Source organism: Armigeres subalbatus, chromosome 3, assembly GCF_024139115.2.
Source record: "Armigeres subalbatus isolate Guangzhou_Male chromosome 3, GZ_Asu_2, whole genome shotgun sequence".
NCBI classification, from domain to species: Eukaryota; Metazoa; Arthropoda; class Insecta; order Diptera; family Culicidae; genus Armigeres; species Armigeres subalbatus.
The window spans coordinates 383,699,570-383,719,725 of record NC_085141.1 but is presented as its reverse complement, the minus strand read 5'-3'; the positions used below and the strand labels follow the sequence as shown (position 1 = coordinate 383,719,725).

Sequence of the window (20,156 nt, the reverse complement as noted above, 5' to 3'; positions counted from 1 at the left end):
TGGCGAATTATTTTTGATTTTTGTTATTTTAATTTCAAAGCCTACTTTCTTTTTCAATGGCCAAAAATTTTACTGACAAGTATATGAACAGGATAAGATAAATTATTTATATATTAATTACCTTTAAATCTCTTTAATTCATGAGATAGGTAGACGGACTTTCATGCTGTACGGATTTCGGCCCCTCACGGTACATTCTTAGATCTGATTGAAAAGATTGAACACTTTACGGTAGCTCATTAGTTGAATTATGCTCTTGGCCAGTTAACTCATTTGTCAATTTGCTTCATTGCGATGGACATATACTGCCCCTAGCCGCAATTCCAGCACATCTGTAAAACAAAAGTATGCGCCAGTGTAAGAACAATTGACTCATTTGGATTTATTGAGCTAGTTGACTTTTTTTTTTTACTCTTTATGAAACACTGAAGTTTTAAGCTTGTAGTAAGCGCTGCTTCCCAACGTTAGGTAAACTTCTCACATATTCCTAATTTGTTGTTTTTCCCCTGTCATAAGACGAGTTTATACAATCCCATTGAATTCCACCACTTAATTGTATCTTGACAGATACGTATTTCGACCTCAACAGTAAGGCCGTCTTCAGTGTCTCGTACTTGACTCTAGTCATCATTTCAGAGCGGTCAAAACGGGCTGCTGAGCGATGACTAACCTAGCTATCAAAGCCGCATAGGACAAATCCTAGAGTCACTCGGTATCACATCGGCCAAGCTTTGGTTGACAGCATACTGCTATATGGAATGAAGCGGTTCCTTTTCGAGATAATGTCGGCTGTGTGGCACTGTGTGGTCCCAGGATACGTTACTGCGGACATTTTGGCTGAGATCGGCCACCGAGGCCGACGTTTCACGGCATCGGTTCCACTGATTGACGTTTAAGTCTGGATTAAGAATATTGTCAGTCTGGATTGGAACGCCCATTGGTTCTTCCTAGACCACGCAGCAACGGAAGGTCAAATGTTCCACAGCACTTTGGAACGATATTCCCAGTCTCAGATCGTTTGTAAACTCTGTGGGGTACGGGTACAATACTCAGTTGAACATGAAATTTGCTGGTGTCTAAAGTTTCCCCCTAGTCCTCTACTCTTCAACTATAAACCCAACAAGGTCAACATGGGGGTATCCTCCTCAACTTTGCTAACATTGTTTCCCCATTTTGCCACCAACGGATCCACTCCTGTATAGCAAGAATACGAAAACAATCACACTCAGGGTGAGATACGCGTTCTGTTATCATTTAACAACGAAAATAAAAATGTGCTGTTTCTTCGCATATATGTTGTTTGACAGCGAACTGAAAATTACTATTGCAATGTTAGTTATTACAAAGGTGCAGATCAATTCATAAAGCTGGAAGCGGAAAAAGTGCTCTAAGGTTAAAGAGAACAAAAACACTGCTGTCGGGAGACCTTACGGGTCACCTCAGCATATTAAATGAATTTGCCATAAATCCCGCAATAGGAATTTGTAGTGACTGGATGGAAACGGTAGTCAATTATGACTTACCTTACGATGTGTTCATTCCTTCCCGCCAGGAGTGGGAAGGAGGTGGACCAAGCGTTCCAACAGGCTCTATAAATTTCTTCACAGATGGTTCGAAAATGAATAATCTGACAGGATCCGGAATCTATGGCCCTACAACAAAAAATTCTGTCCACTAAGGACAGTGGCCCACAGTATTTCAGGCGGAAATATATGCAATATTAGAATGCGTGTTATTATGCCTGAGGAGAAAGTATAGATTTGCAAAAATATGTATTTTCTCTGACAGCCAAGCGGCACTTAAGTCGCTTAATAACTACACTTGTAACTCAAAGCTAGTGTGGGAATGCATTCTGGCTTTGAAAAACTTATCCATACGCAATCGAGTCTACCTATATTGGATCCCAGGACATACGGGTCTAGAGGGAAACGAGATTGCTGATGAGCTAGCCAGGAATGGATCTAATGAAAGGTTCATTGGCCCTGAGCCCTTCTGCGGGATGCTCTGTAAAAATGGAACTGAACAAATATATGGTCAGTCAAATCACATCAAACTGGAATGCATTTTCCCATACGAGCCAATCCAAAAGGCTCGTAACAATTAACCCCAAGAAAACCCAACAACTATTAGGTCTCAACAAAAGGGATCTCAACATCTACACCGGTCTAATAACTGGACACTGCCCCTGCAGATACCATCTACAAAAGATCGGAGCAATCCAAACCTCAAATTGCCGCTTCTGTGACGAGGAGAGAGAAACATCAGAACACATCCTCTGCTATTGCAGTGCACTCACTCAACGTAGGTTCAAAGTTCTCAGCAAGCCCTTTTAGGGCCTGCTGACATATGGATCTTTTCCCCAAGGACGTGGTTGGCTTCATAAAGCTAGTCTCGCCAGAATGGGGAGTCACATACTGTAACTCAGGATCTCTATTCATCAATAATAGATGGTCTTGAGTTCAGTCGATACCAAGGTATCTCAGTGACAAACATGTTACTGAGATAACTTGCGTATTTCACAGCAAAAGGGTATATCACAATAGTCCTAAAATCTGGACGCAGTGATCTTCACCCGACAAACGAAAAAAAAGGTGCATCAGAAAAAGAAAATCGGTACTTCTCAGGAAATAATGAAAATGATATGAAATAAATGATCTTTGCCATGGGTTGATGAAGCAGTTTTATTTTATAATTTATAATTCTCTTTTGTACAAACAGTGATCCTAAAATAAACCCATTTATGTATATTCAATAAGGCGTGTTTTGAATCTACAATATCAACTAAGGCCAAAATCTTGCAAGAAATTTCTCTGCTTGTAAACCTGTACGAACGGCAACTTTCTGCCATCGCCAAACGATTGAGTTTTGCACTGTGAAGAAATTTCTCTCGAATCAACCTCCTCTTGTGCAAAATAATAGTACTGTGAAAAACGAATTTATTTTCAATAATGCGCCTTTTAATTCCCTAGCAGCAGCAAAACTAAAATCAGAATCTTATGAGAAAATTTCATTTGGCTGCTACAGACGCTATCCATTTGAATAAATTTATTGCATCATCTCCCTCCGACCCACGCTTGTGATTCTTTTAATTGGCCTTTACAATCACTATGCCAATAAATTTCCCTTGAATGCTGCTGCCACCGACAACGAGTTTTCTGCAGCAAGCATCGCCACTGGGGATTTTACCGACGCAGTAGCCTGCTGCATGATCACCACTGATGTTGAAGCGTACTGCTGGGCCCCCTACCGATGTCATCACTCTGCAGCCGTATCTACATCGTGTCCGCTCTCCGTGGATTCTCCGTTGAAATGAAGCATACGCGAGACACTGGTCTGACGACCACCATCGATGCCGATACAGCTCTTCGAAGCTTTAGGACCACTCTCCTCGGAATCTCCAAATAAACGACTTGAGCGCGGAAAACAGTTTTTTTGTATTTGATAAGATAAGCCCATTAGCTCCGCCCCTTTGTGATCCGTTATGGGTGCAAATCACTAATAGCAACATGTGTACTTTTTCTGTTTTTATTTATTATCAGACTAAGGCCGGAGTGGCCTGTGCTGCACATAAAAGTCTTCTCCATTCAGCTCGGTCCATGGCTGCACTTCGCCAACCACGCAGTCTGCGGAGGGTCCGCAAATCGTCCTCCACCTGATCGATCCACCTTGCCCGCTGTGCACCTCGCTTTCTTGTTCCCGTCGGATCGTTGTCGAGAACCATTTTCACCGGATTACTGTCCGACATTCTGGCTACGTGCCCGGCCCACCGCAGTCTTCCGATTTTCGCGGTGTGAACGATGGATGGTTCTCCCAACAGCTGATGCAACTCGTGGTTCATTCGCCTCCTCGACGTACCGTCCGCCATCTGCACCCCACCATAGATGGTACGCAACACTCCTTTCAAAAACTCCCAGTGCGCGTTGGTCCTCCACGAGCATCGTCCAGGTCTCGTGCCCGTAGAGAACTACCGGTCTTATAAGCGTTTTGTAGGTAGTCAGTTTGGTACGGCGGCGAACTCTATTCGATCGGAGCGTCTTACGGAGTCCAAAGTACGTACGATTTCCAGCCACTATGCGTCTCCGAATTTCTCTGCTGGTATCGTTATCGGCGGTCACCAGTGAGCCCAAGTACAAGAATTCTTCAACCACCTCGATTTCGTCACCACCGATAGAAAATCGTGGTGGGTGGCTTACATTGACCTCTCTTGAGCCTCTTCCTATCATGTACTTCGTCTTCGACGTATTGATGACTAGTCCAATCCGTTTAGCTTCGCTTTTCAGTCTGATGTAGGCTTCCTCCATCCTCTCAAAGTTACGTGCCATGATATCAATGTCGTCGGCGAAACCAAATAACTGGACGGACTTCGTGAAAATCGTACCACTCGTGTCAATTCCTGCCCTTCGTATTACTCCCTCCAAAGCGATGTTGAATAGCAGACACGAGAGACCATCACCTTGCCGTAACCCTCTACGCGTTTCGAAGGGACTCGAGAATGCCCCTGAAACTCGAACTACGCACATCACCCGATCCATCGTCGCCTTGATCAACCGTATCAGTTTATCCGGAAATCCGTTTTCGTGCATTAGCTGCCATAGCTGGTCCCGATCGATTGTATCATATGCGGCTTTGAAGTCGATAAATAGATGATGTGTGGGCACGTTGTATTCGCGGCATTTCTGCAATACCTGACGTATGGCGAACACCTGGTCTGAGGTAGAGCGTTCACCCATAAATCCCGCCTGGTACTGTCCCACGAACTCTCTTGCAATTGGTGTTAGTCGGCGGCATAAAATTTGGGAGAGTACCTTGTAGGCGGCGTTCAGCAATGTGATTGCGCGGTAGTTGCTACAATCCAGCTTGTCGCCCTTTTTGTAGATGGGACACACGACACCTTCCATCCACTCCTGCGGCAGAACCTCATCCTCCCAAACCTTGGTAATCACCCAGTGCAGCGCTCTAGCTAGTGCCTCACCACCGTGTTTAAACAGCTCTCCTGGTAGTTGGTCAACTCCAGGGGCTTTGTTGTTTTTCAGCCGGCCGATCTCCTCCTGGATTTCCTGGAGATTTGGAGCCGGAAGTCGCATGTCCTGCGCGCGTGCTCCTAGGTATACCGCCACCGTTGTCTGCCATATCGCCATTCAGGTGCTCTTCGTAGTGCTGCCGCCACCTTTGGATCACCTCACGCTCGTTTGTAAGAAGGTTCCCGTTTATGTCCTTACACATATCGGGCTGTGGCACGTGGCCCTTACGTGAACGGTTCAACTTCTCATAGAACTTTCGTGCGTTATTAGCGCGGTAAAGTTCCTCCGTCTCTTCACGGTCTCGATCTTCCTGCTGGCGCTTTTTCCTCCGGAAAATCGAGTTTTGTCTGTTCCGCGCCCGTTTGTATCGTGCCTCGTTCGCCCTCGTGCGGTGTTGCAGCAATCTCGCCCATGCTGCATTCTTCTCCTCAACTAACTGCTCACATTCGCCGTCATACCAGTCGTTTCTCTGATCCGGAGCCACCGTGCCTAGTGCAGCGGTTGTGGTGCTTCCAATGGCGGATCTAATATCTCTCCAGCCATCTTCAAGAGATGCTGCGCCTAGCTGCACTTTCGTTGGGAGTGCCACTTCCAGCTTGGGCTAGCCTACCGTCTTGTAGCCGCCCAATGTTTAGCCACGGCGGACGACTCCGACACGTGTTGATCACCGTCGAGAGTTTTGAGCGCAGGCATACTGCAACGAGGTAGTGGTCGGATTCAATATTCGCACTGCGGTAAGTGCGTACGTTCGTGATGTCGGAGAAGAATTTACCGTCGATTAGGGTTTGGTTTTCCGTTACTTGATTAGGTGATTTCCATGTGGCCTTGTGGATATTCTTGCGGGGAAGGAAGTGCTTCGGACTACCATTGCGCGGGAGGCTGCAAAGTTTATGCATCGTTGGCTGTTGTCGTTCGATACGGTATGCAGACTATCCGGTCCGATGACCGGTCTATAAATTTCTTCTTTTCCTACCTGAGCGTTCATGTCACCGATGACGATTTTGACGTCCCGCAGTGGGCATCCATCGTATGTCTGCTCCAGCTGCGCATAGAACGCTTCTTTCTCGTCGTCGGATCTCCCTTCGTGTGGGCAGTGCACGTTGATGATGCTATAGTTGAAGAAACGGCCTTTAATCCTCAGCTTGCACATCCTTGCTTTGATTGGCTGCCACTCAATCACGCGTTGGCGCATCTTACCCAGCACTATGAAGCCGGTTTCCACCTCGTTGGTGGTGCCACAGCTTTGGTAGAAGGTAGCCGCTCGATGCCCGCTTTTCCACACTTTCTGTCCTGTCCAGCAGATTTCCTGCAGCGCTACGACATCAAAGTTGCGGGGATGTAATTCATCGTAGATTATCCTGTCGCAACCTGCGAAGCCTAGCGACTTGCAGTTCCATGTTCCAAGCTTCCAATCGTGATCCTTTATTCGTCGCCCAGGTCGTTGCCAATTGTATCGAGTCGTATTATCTTCTATGTTTGTCGTAATGGTTGTTTTTAAAGGCAGCTCATTGGGCCTGCGCAAACCTCCTGTCTCGTCGGAGGGCCGTCGTGTCAGTTCTGTTTAGCGTCCCACCTAACATCGAGACTTGGGCTTATGCGCTTTAAGCGGCACACCGTCGTTTCGGCGGAGCCTGCCTGCGGATACATGCAGCTTTTTATAGAGGTTTAACAGGGCCCACTGTCAAACCCCACCACATCCTAGGCAGGCGCCGCAACTCGCAGATGGCCTGGGGAGGGATCGTCAAGCCTTCGGACATAGTCCCTGCTGCCCACAACTTTTCTTTTTCTGTGCTGAGCAGGAAAATTCTACGAAGTTTTCTATATTTTCTAAAAAAAATCTAAATTTGCACTTGGATTTTATTGCAGATCCTACTATTTTTTTTCGTCAGGAACTTCTTTGGAAACTGCAAGTGATTCTTTCTAATTTTCGAAATTTCCGCGAGAAATCCTTCACTGGAGTCTCCGGAAAAAAAATTATGCTTTGTAAATATACGTTTGCTTGGAATAAAGCAACGGTGGATATTATTCCTACCTTGAAAGTAAGCGTTTCCGGTAAGGCGTTTTCCCGAATCAGCACACTTGTCTGGTAGATGTAATCCTTGTTTTGAAAGTATGCGAATTCCCGAAAAAAACCAAAGGTGAATGTGATTCCTCCCTTGTAAGTAGGCTCTCTCCCGGGTAAGGGCAATGATGGATGTGATTCCTTCTTTAAAAGTGTGCGGTTACCTATAATAAAGTCCATCATTTCTTTAGAAATAAGTGTTTGCCGGATCAAAACAACGGTGAATGTGACTTCTTTTCAAGGTGAAACTCGTTAGAATCCTTCTTCACCTTCTTCACGCTTTCAGAGAAATTCATGAAGCAAGATGCAGAAACCAACGAAACACAATTATTGATTTCATCGGTTTTTTTTTATTTTATTGATTTTATTGTATTTGTATTTGTGTTTATTTGTATTTTATTGATTTTATTGATTTTATTGATTTTATTGATTTTATTGATTTTATTGATTCATTTTATTTATTCCGTTTAATTTATTCCGTACAGTACGTTTGGTTTCCCTCATAACATATAAAAGTTAGAGTTAGTTTGGGCACCCGACGTACTCGGTTAGGGATCAAAAATACACAATAGGAAAAAAAGAGGGTCTTAGAGTTCTCAAATTATTGATTGTGATTTATTTTGATAGTGGATTTTGGCATTGATCTGTAATGGAGGACGAAAAAACAAACAAGACGGAAGACAACGAAAAAAAGAGTTAAGAAAATTATTTTGAGCTTTTTAGTGGAATGTCTTACTTGTCATAATACGAGTTTGTACCTTCCTATTTATTTCCACCACTTGATTGTACCTTGCCAGATACGTATTTCGACCTCAACATTAAGGTCGTCTTCAGTGTCTCGTACTTGACTCGAGTCGTCTCGTCTCATGACAAGGGGAAAAAAGAGGACAATGCGGCAGACAGGGGACACACAAAGAATCAAATTTTAACATCAATCTCTTTCAAAAACAGATAGATAAGGCTCATATACTCTAAATCAAGGCCCGCCAAAACTTCCCCTACGTGTTTTATTTGTTTTCCTTGAACCCGGACAGCTTCAGTCAACTTAGATCTTGTTTTACGATGCTCGACACAACCCCAAACGACGTGCTCGATATCCTAATAGTTGCCACAGGCACATAGGTTGCTTCCAGAAAGCCCAATCCGAAAGGTATGTACATTTTGCGAGTAGTGATTACACATTAATCTACACATCGTTCGAAAAATAAAATCACGTCCTACGTTCAACCCATGGCCTTTTCAATACCTGAAGAATAGAATGCAGCTATTTAACCTTATCTCAATTTTTCCATTTCTGCTAATAAAATAAAAATAATCAAAAGGCGATTTGTCGCTCATTATATTGCCTTCCATAGCGCCTACCTTCCATAGTCCGATTTCTCATTTCCCGGAATTGAGCAATGAGAAGGAACGCATAACATGGTGATGGTGTGGTAACGTTCCAATAAAGCACCCAATTTCGAGAGAGATATTGAAAGAAACGCTGAATCGTTAACCGACTTCATCGATCGAACAGCCTTCAGAGAACTTAGACTGTCGATAAAGATAAAGAAGTGCTCAGTTGGGAGTCTTGCAATATACTCCCGTGTGTAGTATATTGCTGCTAGTTAAGCGATGTATACTGAATATGTCTTCTGTAATACTGTGCCGCCGACTGGAAACAAAAATTACCATACTCCAAGATAGAAAGAAAGGATGTTCGATACAACCTAAGAAAGTGTTCCGGGTAGGCTCCCGTAGGTGGTGCATTTGAAATCGAACGAAATACCAAGATTTTTTTATGTACAGGTTATCCGACTTGTCAATATCCCCAACTCAGCCATCTTGGATTTTTGTATGGAATTTATGCTCGTTTGGTTACGTTTTGCACTGAAAATGTATGTTTCCCCACGCGCTGGTTATTCCCATCTACTGACGAAGTCGGATAACCTGTACATAAAAAGTCTTGCGAAATACTGTGAGTAAACCACGTAGACAAAGTCTCAACTACTGTTATCCTGTAACAGATACAACACAGGTGCATGCCTCTGTCTTAACGTGCAATTTTTCTTGAGTCAATCGTCAATATAAAAATTTGTGATTTCTTGATTTCCCTATTGTCCCGGAAGAAAAATCAGAAATTTTTCCCTATTTAATGAAAACATATGAATGACAGAAAAATACCGAAAAAAGATCAATTTCAGTTTTTTTTTTGGGTAATTTAAAACAAAATACGAAATTTTGTATTTAAAATTAAAAAAAAATAGTTGGAAATTTGAAAAAAAATTAAAAAATTTAAGCATTTTGTCGAAAAATCTAAAAAGTCAGAGATGTTGAACTTTAATTCAAACCAAACAGGAAATTTGACAAAATATAAATAAAAATGTAGTCCTACGTCAAGATATGCTATTAGAAGGAAATGATAATCTTTCGGTTGACCTTAGTTGAACTAGAAAGTTTTGCTAAAACATATCTTTAGAGAATTTAGTAAAAATCAGAATAGAAAAGGTTGTAGATTATGTACGATCCGTTCTTAGCAAACTACATAAATAAGGAAAAAAAAACATCCATATTTGGATATTTGTTTCTTTTTATTTATATTTTTACTTTACAGTTTTACATTTTTACTTCATGACCCATTAAACTTCATAAAATACAAAATACCATTAAGGACAAACTTTTCGGGATCCAATTTCATTTCACCTCGCGTTTTCAAGGGCACCACTTGCAATAATGAAGCAACGATCAGCTATCATCTTTTTAGTCCACGCTTGCTGCGACGCAGCAAAGCTAAAATAAAAAGATGATGAAGCTGAAATAAGAAGATGAAAATGCGAGGTAAAAATAAATTTGATTCTGGACAGTTTCATCTTAAGTTTCTATAGAATAAATAATAATTTGAATTAAGTAAAAAGACGTCAAAAAGGCGTCAACGTCGAGTTGCACGCAAATATTTTTGTGCATTGTGCGTACTGACAATGGGAAAAATTTCAAAACTTTTAAAATCATGAATTTCTGTTCATTAGACATTTTTTCGCGATAAACCGCCATAAATATTTTGCAGTGAAAACATCCTTCAAAATAATACAAAAAATCTTCCAATCTACCCGAGTGATGTATCGTCGCAACTAAAAAAGACCCCACTTTCAAACTCCAATTTCGGAAATTATTCAATCCAACCTAATAGCTGCACCCAAACGTTAAAAAAGATTAACTTCCTTTCTGTGTTAATTCGGCAACCGCTTCCATTCCCAACAAACACAGAACCATATCCGAGAAGAATCCTTTGCACCTACCTACGATGTGGTCCGAATAGCAGCGAACCTAGAACCCTTCATCTTTTCGGCAATTGGTACAAATTATTAACAAAACCCATTCTTCGCACTCGGAAGCACCCAGCATGAATGATAACCTGCCCTGGGGCAGTATTTTTCAAACATCATCAACCAATCTGACGCGTCGTCGTCGTCGGCCTGCATTTTGTCAGCTTGCATGGGGTTTGCAATTTAACTGCTATATCAATGAAGCAAAGACACGCAGATGTAACAATTTCTGAAATGGGTGGAGAATAGTGTTGTCGTTATTTTGATATTTATTTTGGTAATAGTGTTTATTAATCGTTTATTAATTTTGAAAAAATAAAAATAAAAATTTGACTGAATATTTAATAATGTTAATTCATATAAGATTTTCTGTCGATTGTCCATATTTTCACGACACATAGTCAATGGAAGGCAAACGGGAAAAGTCTGTGCAATGATGGCGATACATTTCTCTGTTAATGGCGGAGTCTGATTATCTGTACACGAATCACGATGGTCCGGGTCCTGGTACCTCAAACAACAGCAAAGTGAAACATATTGCTAATTATTTGTGGAGAAGTACATATGGCCGCGGTGCGTTTCGGCTCCTTTCACGGTCGGCTTCTGCTTTTTAAAATGTTTTCTGATGTCAAATGTCCTCGGGGAAGAAATTCACATATGTTTGTCCGTCCCTTTCCTACCATGCTGCAAAAAGTAGGTTGTGTTGGTTTAGGTTCACTTTCTGTTTATAGAGGCGTAGAAAAATGTCAGTACCTACCTCGGAAGTCCCCGCTTCTATCACCTTCAAATATGATTAATTCGTAGACGAATGTCTACGTCGACGACGGGGCTTCAGATCTACAAGTTTCAAGTTAATTCTTGAGAGCTGAATTCTATACTAAAGTTTATAAATCTAAATACTAAAGTCTTTGAACATATTTTAACGATTCGTCCAATTTTTGTTTTAAAACACGAAATGAATCACTTCCAAAATTCTACAAATCGTCCTTACAACGAATTAAGAAAGACAAATTTGGTACCAGCGCAACAAAAGCTTTCACCTAAATTAACAATCGGTCCACACCGCCGTAAGAAGTAGCACGAGAATAGCAAGCAATTATACGATGCGCGAATTTAGCGCACAGCGCGTTGCCGATTTGCGGCGGCTTAGGGCTTAGGACTTAAAAATCACCGCACTACACTACTGGTGGGATGAAGACATTAATCAAATTTGCGGCAATGGACACGCGCGCTTTTGAGATGGACACTGCCGCCACCACGCTGTGAGATAGGAGGCATGCAAGCTGCGGTTGCAAAGAATAGAGTCTTTGTGTTTTGGTTGGAATGAGTTTTGGGGTCGTTTTTTTTGCACCGCACATCGGATTAATTCGATTAGTATTTGCTGTGTACAGTAATTAAGCCATGAGAGGTCCGAGTAAGTGAAACGAAGTGCTGGCTTTGTGGTCAAGGCTCAATACCAGAATTAAATACAGTAAAATACGTTTGGAATCACTGTCAGCACAAACATAGATAAATAAATAAAAACTAAGATTCTTGATTTACAGAATTTGAAGCCAGTAAAACACCAATTTCAATGTTTGTTTTTAACAGCACTGAACCTGTCAATATTGAACGTATGCTGGTCTAACGTAACGTTCAAACTATGATCAAGACACTCATTCCAAAAATGGAGATATCTATCACAATTAATCGAACTTTAAAGGTAGCCAAAAGAGAAGGTCCCACCGTATTGATTAAAATTAATGTGCATTTCTCCGTTTAGCTTCTTCGAATTGATCAGTCCAGCTGGTAAGGTGGCGGCGCATGCCGGTGAACCATCTCGCTACATGTTCATTGATTTCCTATTACGACCGAATGTGCACTTTGTCTCCGGGCCAGCATCACTATTCCAAAACCGGCAACCAAAAACACATCACAACTGGACCCAGCTCTGGGCACACACCTAAGAAAGATACGACCCAGCAGATAATCCCGGCTTGGGTTTCGAATTCAGCTCCGCTTATTTTTTTTACTGCAATGATTTTGAATAGATCGAAATCCACCATCAAATCGGTCGCAGATACAGGCAAAGGCAAGGAGCTTCCAATTACATTAGATCAGTCGCATTCATTGGTCCATCAGGTCGGTATTAGGCATCGCCGCCGCGCCGCCACCGCCCAGGAGAGTAGTAAATTTATCGCTCTAGCTTCCGAATAGACTCGGGTTTTATGTATTTCCCGGAATTGGCTTGAGCTTGATGCTTCTCCTCTGCAACACGTGGTATGCTAACGGTTTGACAACGGCCGCAGCCGCGGCTAGCGGCGCGACCGGTAGGCTTATCTTAATGTTTAGGAAGCGTAAAATTGTCTTCAAATTGCGCTTGCTGATAAAAGTCGTCTAAGCGATAATCAACACATACTCACCGAACTCACATAAACTCCCCTTTATCCTCAATGCGGCAGGAAGAAGGTAAAGTGAAGAGGTGCTTTCCGGATTTTTTGTGACCGTTTTCTAAAGAGTGGCCCGTAAATTCACTGATGGATAATCCATCATTTTAATGGTTTCCTTAGCCCCTGACTGACACTTTCTTGGCGATGGTTTTGGCTTTGAATTTTGGCTCTCCTCTGCCTATGCCATTCCGAGGAGTGGGAGTCCGAAACAGGTATTTTGCCTTCGCACATAGTACAAATAGCAGCACAGGCAGCCAAAGATGAATGAAGTGCCATACCCCTTTCTTGGCTTTGGCGAGCGACAAGCTTGCGCCGCCGTCTTATCTGCAATCTAAATTATCCTTTATGGCATCCTTGACTGCGATATCGATGACGACATCCCAGCAGCGGTCGTCATTTGCGAGGGACATGCAGCATTGCTTTCTTCAGCATCCACAACCGACCGCGAGAGACGCAAATTTCTTTAGGTAAATTTTTATCACCCCTTTTATTGAGTGGTTGTTAGCTATTATAAATTTTGGCAAGCGACTTCCCAGCTGCGATTTTCGAAGCGAGGTATTGATCAAATGGGCCCGTCTTTTGTTGGGTAAATATATAATATAAATAGTCAAATCTTCGTAACTCGATATCAATAGGACAATCGGCTCATTGATGTGATTTGGAAAGACCTGATGGTATGAAAAAAAATTCACTAACTTTTGAGTATAAGCACGCTCGCTTATTATCAATATGACATGACGATGACAACTGACGGCTTCATACAGTTGAAAAGCGAGACTCGCACGACTTGACTTGATACGAATAAAATAAATTATTCCGGAAGACTATTGCTGAGCATCTATTACTTAAAATATTCAGGAGGAATATTCAGCTTAAACTTCGGGGACTCGCGCCGTTGTAAAAAGTACAACACCTTCGAAAAAAGCACGCTTCTCGTTCACAACAGAAGCGGGACTGCGTGAGCGGTTCAGCTTTGATTATCTTCTCGGAATTGTCTGATGGGTTTGCTTCTCTTCTAGACCAATCAGAGGCTGGCCATAAACTACGTAGATTCTCAGGGGGGGGGGGGGGTAATTAAAGTCTACGTTGTCTACGAAGGGGTACGGGAAGGGAACTTTTTTTGTTTTGAAAATTTCTCCAGACAAACGTTATGGATTTCACTGAAGTAAAAGTCGGTTTCGGCTTAAAACTATCTCGGATTTTATTTCGATTTATTTCGAGTTTCAATGGAAAATTCTGTACCATTGCCAAGAAAAAGTTTTGAAGCTTCCAAAGGAAATTCTTTTGAATCTCTACGGGACTATCTCCGGAATTTGCAAGGAAAATTTTACGAAATATCCAAGAGAAACCCTTCAAAATTTCCGCAAAACATATTCAAGTAAGTCCGCGGGAAATACTTCTGATTATTTTCGGAATTTGTGCGAGATATTCTTTGAAAATCCACGAGAACTCTTCGGAATATCCGTGAAAAAATCTTCGGAATTTTCACGGCATTTTCTTTGGAATTCTCAGTGTTTCCAAAGTTTCTAAAGGAAATTATTTGAATTTCCCACCGAATATTCTTCAAGTTTTCATAAAAAATCTTTGCAATTTCCACAAGAAAGTCTTTGTAGTTTTCATTGGAAATTATCTTAAATTTCCACCGAAAATTATTCAGAAACTCCTTAAAATATTTACCGAAACTTGCATGAGAAATTTTTCTTATATTGCACGGGAAATATTTCGCAATGTCCGCAGAAATTCTTAAATTACATATGAAAAATATTTTAAGTTTTACAAAACTAAACCAGCGTGGAAAATTATGGGTCAGTGGCGTTGCAGATTTTAATCAGCGGCGTTCCGATGCAAAAATATCAACGGCGTAGCGCACACCTCTATGATGAATCGAATCTACCGGAAATTCCATAAGTTGAGTTCGAGATCTAAATACAGCAGCCGTAGACAGAGGATTAAATTTGATTTTGTATCAAACTGGTTTTTATTTGGTTGGATTTTTCTAGTTTGATTTTGTTCTGTTCAAAATTTGATTTTTGTTGCAATATTTTTATACCAAAACGTAATTGAATAACTAAATTTTCGAAAATGTAAAAATTCGGTCTATGTGTTTTGTGCACAGTTCCTTAACAGTTTACTACGCTGGATTGCTTCCTGGCTGGCTTCGCAATTTCGCATAGCCCGACATATTAGGCTTCCATGGTGCCGATGATCACGCACAACTGACGTCTGCTTGCCTATAGACCGCGTTGTTTCTGCGTCGTCTGCCCAGTCCGTATCGCTGTACCCCGTTAGAACACTGTCTTTACCGACTCTCAGATGTAGTTTGGCTACCGTTTGGCAAATGTTCTAGCACTAACGGCGTTATCCTGTCGGGTACACACCGCCTGCCTTCCAAGCCGCTGTACTGTTTCATGTTTTTAAAACCACTACTGCTGGTATCTACGGTTTTTACGTACCCAGGACCCATTAAGAATTTGGCAGCGTTTTATCTCCATACCTTGGACATGGTTCACGTCCCACAAGAAAATCAGTTCAATAAGGCATTGCGAGCCTTGACAACTCGCCGGATTTCGCTTTCGTCAACCGACGAGACTCGTCCGACCTCGACCGACTTCGTCGACTACCGTAGTTTGTATATGCTGCGTTTATGCCGACAAACTGCATATGTGCCCAGTGGTTGCTTCATCATATGGACGTCCTCTTGAATCTTCCGCCGTCATTATATCTAGTTGTGTAACGACAAGCCCTTGCAACCTTTGGAGCTGTCTTAAGCTCCCATGTTCCGTTTCGGCGATGCAACTCAAATTATTCGATCAATGCATCCCGCCATCCTTTTTTTAGCTTCTTTAGCACCTTTCGGGTTTTCTTGGAAACACTCAGCACTTTGCTGTCCATTTGAGCTCTTTCCACCGACGATATCTGCACGTAAGCTTCAGTTTCGAGCAGTCTTACGTGACTGAGTTTCGTTATTCTTCCTCACCATGGCACAAACGACAGCCGATTCTGCAGATAAGTGTCCTTCAACACGACTTCGCCCCAAAAACGCTACTCTAAACCGGGATCAAGCATGTTGGCCGAACAAGTAATTTGGCCGAACAGGTAGTTTGACCGAACAAGTAATTTGGCCGAACAAGTAATTTGGCCAAACAAGTCATTTGGCCGAACAAGTCATTTGGCCGAACAAGTAATTTGGCCGAATAAGTAATTTGGCTGAACAAGTGATTTGGCCAAACAAGTAATTTGGCCGAGCAAGTCATATGGCTGAACAAGCTCTTCTTCTTATTGGCATTACATCCCCACACTGGAACAGAACCGCCTCGCAGCTTAGTATTCACTTAAGCACTTCCACAGTTATTAACTGCGAGGTTTCTAAGCCAAGTTACCATTTTTGCATTCGTATATCATGAGGCTAACACGATGATACTTTTATGCCCAGGGAAGTCGAGACAATTTCCAATCCGAAAATTGCCTAGACCGGCACCGGGAATCGAACCCAGCCACCCTCAGCATGGTCTTGCTTTGTAGCCGCGCGTCTTACCACACGGCTAAGGAGGGCCCAACAAGGCTGAACAAGTAATTTGGCCGAACAAGTAGTTTGGCCGAACAAGTAATTTAGCCGAACAAGTAATTTGGCCGAACAAGTAATTTGGCTGAACAAGTAATTTGGCCGAATAAGTAATTTGGCTGAACAAGTAATTTGGCCGAACAAGTAATTTGGCCGAACAAGCAAAGATGCATTCTGAACACGAGAACGCGTGTTCGTGTTCAAAATGTTATGAACACAGCCCTAGTAACATTTTGTTTTTATGCTGGTTTTATAACACTCTTGAAGAGTAAAATATGGTCTTTAAGAGCGTTATAAAACTTAAAATGTTACTTGGGAGCACACTGTTCAAGAGCACTGACCTCACAAAGCAACTTGTATCCTAGGAAAACAAATTCAAGCGACGACACGCTACACATTTTTCGGCTAGTAATAGAACACGTGGGCATCTAACGGATATAAATCAAGCATGCTCGTATGTTTTTGCATAGTACAAAATCTAAGGAACCTTAGTTACCATGATCGTTTTTGTTTGCGTACCAACCCAGTGCACACTGAACTCTGTTCAGAGTTCAAAACTAAGAACGCCAAGGCACGCTCTTGGCTCATGTTCTGTTCAGGATGCAAGTCATTTGGTCGAACAAGTCATTTGGCCGAACCTTCGCCTGACGTCTCACTCCTCAATTATCATTTCTCTCTTCTCACTGTAAAAAGTGAAAAATGATGAATGAGAAAAGAGGCGTCTCCCTTCTTTCTTTGCTCTTCTCACTTTTCACAGTGAGAAATGGGAGTGAGAAGTGAGACTTTTTTCACTGTGAAAAGTGAGTAGTGCAAAATGAAAAGTCGCACTTCTCATTTTCACAGTGCGAAGTGAAAAATGAGAAATGATTAGTGAGAAGTGAAAAGTGAGACGTCTCACTTCTTACTTCGCAATACTCATTTTTCACAGTGGGAAGTGAGAAGTGCGAAATTATTAGCGATGAGTGAGAAGTGAGACGTCTCACTTCACATTTCTAACTCATAATTTGTCACTTCTCCCTATTAAAAGTAAAAAATACAAAGTAAGTAATGTGGCGTCTCACTTTTCATTTCGCACTACTCACTTTTCACGATGAGAAATGAGAAATTAGGAGTGAGAAGTGAGACGTCATATTGGGCTGAACGACATATTCGGCCGAATGACTCGTTCGGCCAAATAACTTGTTCAGCCATTGACCTATTCGGCCAAATGACCTTCCCGGCTGTACGGCACTTTCGGTCAAATGACTTTCGGCCTAATAGTCTGTTCGGCCAAATTGTATATTCGGCCAAGTAACTTTCGGCCTAGCGGCCTTTGGCCAAATGGCATTCGGCCGAATGGCTTCACACAATTATACTGGGGCTGCTCCCGACTGTTTGGCTGCATAAACTGTTTCTCTAGTGGTTCGAAATCTCCTTCCCTGGGGCATGTGGCGATTTTTGAAGACAAGAAATGTTTCTATGGTGGTTAGTGACCTCTCCCTGTAGAAGGTGGGGGGGCGATTACCCATACAAATGAAAACAAATTTCTGCGTAACTCGATCATCACTAATCACGTGAATGGACATGCGGGAAAATGAGTTTTGCTTTGCGATTACATTTACGACTACGATTACAGGGTTTTTGATAGGCCCAAATGAAATCGAATGGCAGAGGAAACGTCGAAACTTATTTTTTTAAATAAACAGAATAATCCAGAATAGGTATAAGTTTCAAAAAGTTATTTTTTACTATTCACGTTTTAAAATTAGTATTTGGATAATAACTTTTGATACCATAGCCCAACCTAAAGGAGGTATTTCAGGAAGGAATAAAATCTCCCAGTCTGTCATAGCCGTCATGCTTCAAATATTTATACATGAGCACGAGCATTATGACCGTCCACTTTGTAGTTGCTCCTCCGTGATTGACTAGAACTTGCGAAATTGTACAGAGAACCACGACGGTTCTACGTGCTAATCGAAGCACGATCATTCGCGATTAATCGCGCAATGAACAAAAAACAGGGCACACGGATCTCGCGAAAGTTCCATGTCCGATACGAAAAACAATCAATCGCGCACTAAATGATTTACTTTCAAAGCGTACAAAAAAGAGCTGAACACCCGGACCTCACGAAGGTTCCGCGTCCGATACCTAAGACGATCATTCATTTCATTTATTTAGTCTACATCTAAGACGATCAATCACACACTAATTGATTTACTTTCCGACCGCACGAAACAGAACTTATACCCAGATCCACGTCCGATACGAAACACGTTCAATCGTACACTCCTGTTCTGCCACAAATATTTATACATTAAAAAAAACTTCAAAAAAAATTTAACTATGATGAATTTAATTTTCGGGTGAATTCACTTAAGAAAATAAATCTGCTATCCTACTTTTGTAGAATAATTATTGTCTAGAGAATTATTTTATTTTATTTTAGTATTAATAAAATAAACAGTGGAAGCACTGGAAAGAAGATTTTTTTTAAATCCATTTATTCGAACAGACTTCAATTCTGTGCTAAAAATTTTCATAGCTTTTCCCGCGCATGAAAAAAAAACATCAACTCATTTTTCTTCTCAAAACGATGAACTTCAACTGTAGCATTACATGCAGCACATGAGCAAAACGGCAACCTCTTATCTCCCCAGGGCGGATTCCAGAGCAAAACTGTGTGTCCGTCCATCGGTTGCTGTAAGGTGGTTATTTATGGGCACCGGTCTTTTCATAAACCGCTCCATCCTATCACCCACAAACACCCATCTCTGAGCGACAACAAACCGAAAGCCAATGCAAAATAGCGAAAAAGGGTAGAAACATCCTTGATCCGAAATTGAATCGAAAGAACATCACCCCGAACTTCGACAGAGACACTTCCTCCCCGTGTGCGCGGAAAATGATTTTCAGCTCAACCCAGCGGCATTCGGTGGCTAAAAAATTATGTCTCGTAACGAAAGGCAGAGTGTAGTATAGTAAAGACCGTACACGAATGTCAAACAAAACAACATATGTTTCTTTTTCTTCTCTTTTTCCCCATTTCAGACACTCACACCGTCCCTTCAATCGCAGCTGGTAATTGAATTAATAAGTCCAACTTCCATTTCAGTGAGCAGACAACGCAACGCAGGGAACCATTGAAATCCATTCTGCTAATAAAAGAGGTCTTTTCCGTTTGAAAGGATGTACTGCAAAGGGTCTTTATGTTGCTTATGCTCCTCCCATTACATATTGATCCGATAGAAGGGGTCGTATCCCTAACACAACGTCCATTCTCGAGGAGGGTTTTAAACTTGTATGCAAGTAAAATCACACCAAATTACCTGAACTAATTTGATCCAAATATGGACAGTCGCATAATTGCAATTGCGTGTGACTCGAGAACACGTGTTCGTACAACAATCAAAATATTTGCCTACCATTTTTCCAAAAATTCCCGGAGAAAGTTCAACCTCATGTGGTTGGGATTTTTACCTGAGCGGAGTGTGTTTAAGCGACCGCATCGCTTCGTGAACAAACGACCGAAAGGCCCATTCACCCTCCAATTATATTCCCATTCATCAATGGCAGGCCGTGGTGGCCGGTCCACTCTTCTCGACTTGGCAGCCAATGCCGTCAAGTTGGGCCATCCAGCGAACGCGATCTGGGCAATTAAAGAACGAGAAAATTCCTGCCTTGATTTATCCACCTAGAAGATCGGTTCGTATCGTGAGTACCTACTAATGAGTTATTCCAATGAGACGACTTCGAGTCTGGAATCAAATCGTTTTATTCGAGACTTAACTATTAACT

At 42.0% G+C, this 20,156-nt stretch overlaps 1 protein-coding gene across 5 annotated transcripts in view; it reads left to right on the top strand.

Moving 5' to 3' along the window:
• The window catches only part of LOC134226680 (transcription factor AP-2-epsilon), a 223,895-nt gene that overhangs the window by 142,183 nt on the left and 61,556 nt on the right, over positions 1-20,156 (top strand). For 3 of the 5 annotated variants that reach the window (XM_062707615.1, XM_062707616.1, XM_062707621.1), the window contains one exon: positions 19,410-19,439. The exons of the other annotated variants lie outside the window; for them this stretch is intronic. In XM_062707615.1, coding sequence (XP_062563599.1) covers positions 19,410-19,439 — 30 coding nt within the window. The remainder of the gene's footprint in view (positions 1-19,409; positions 19,440-20,156) is intronic. 5 annotated transcript variants of the gene reach the window in all.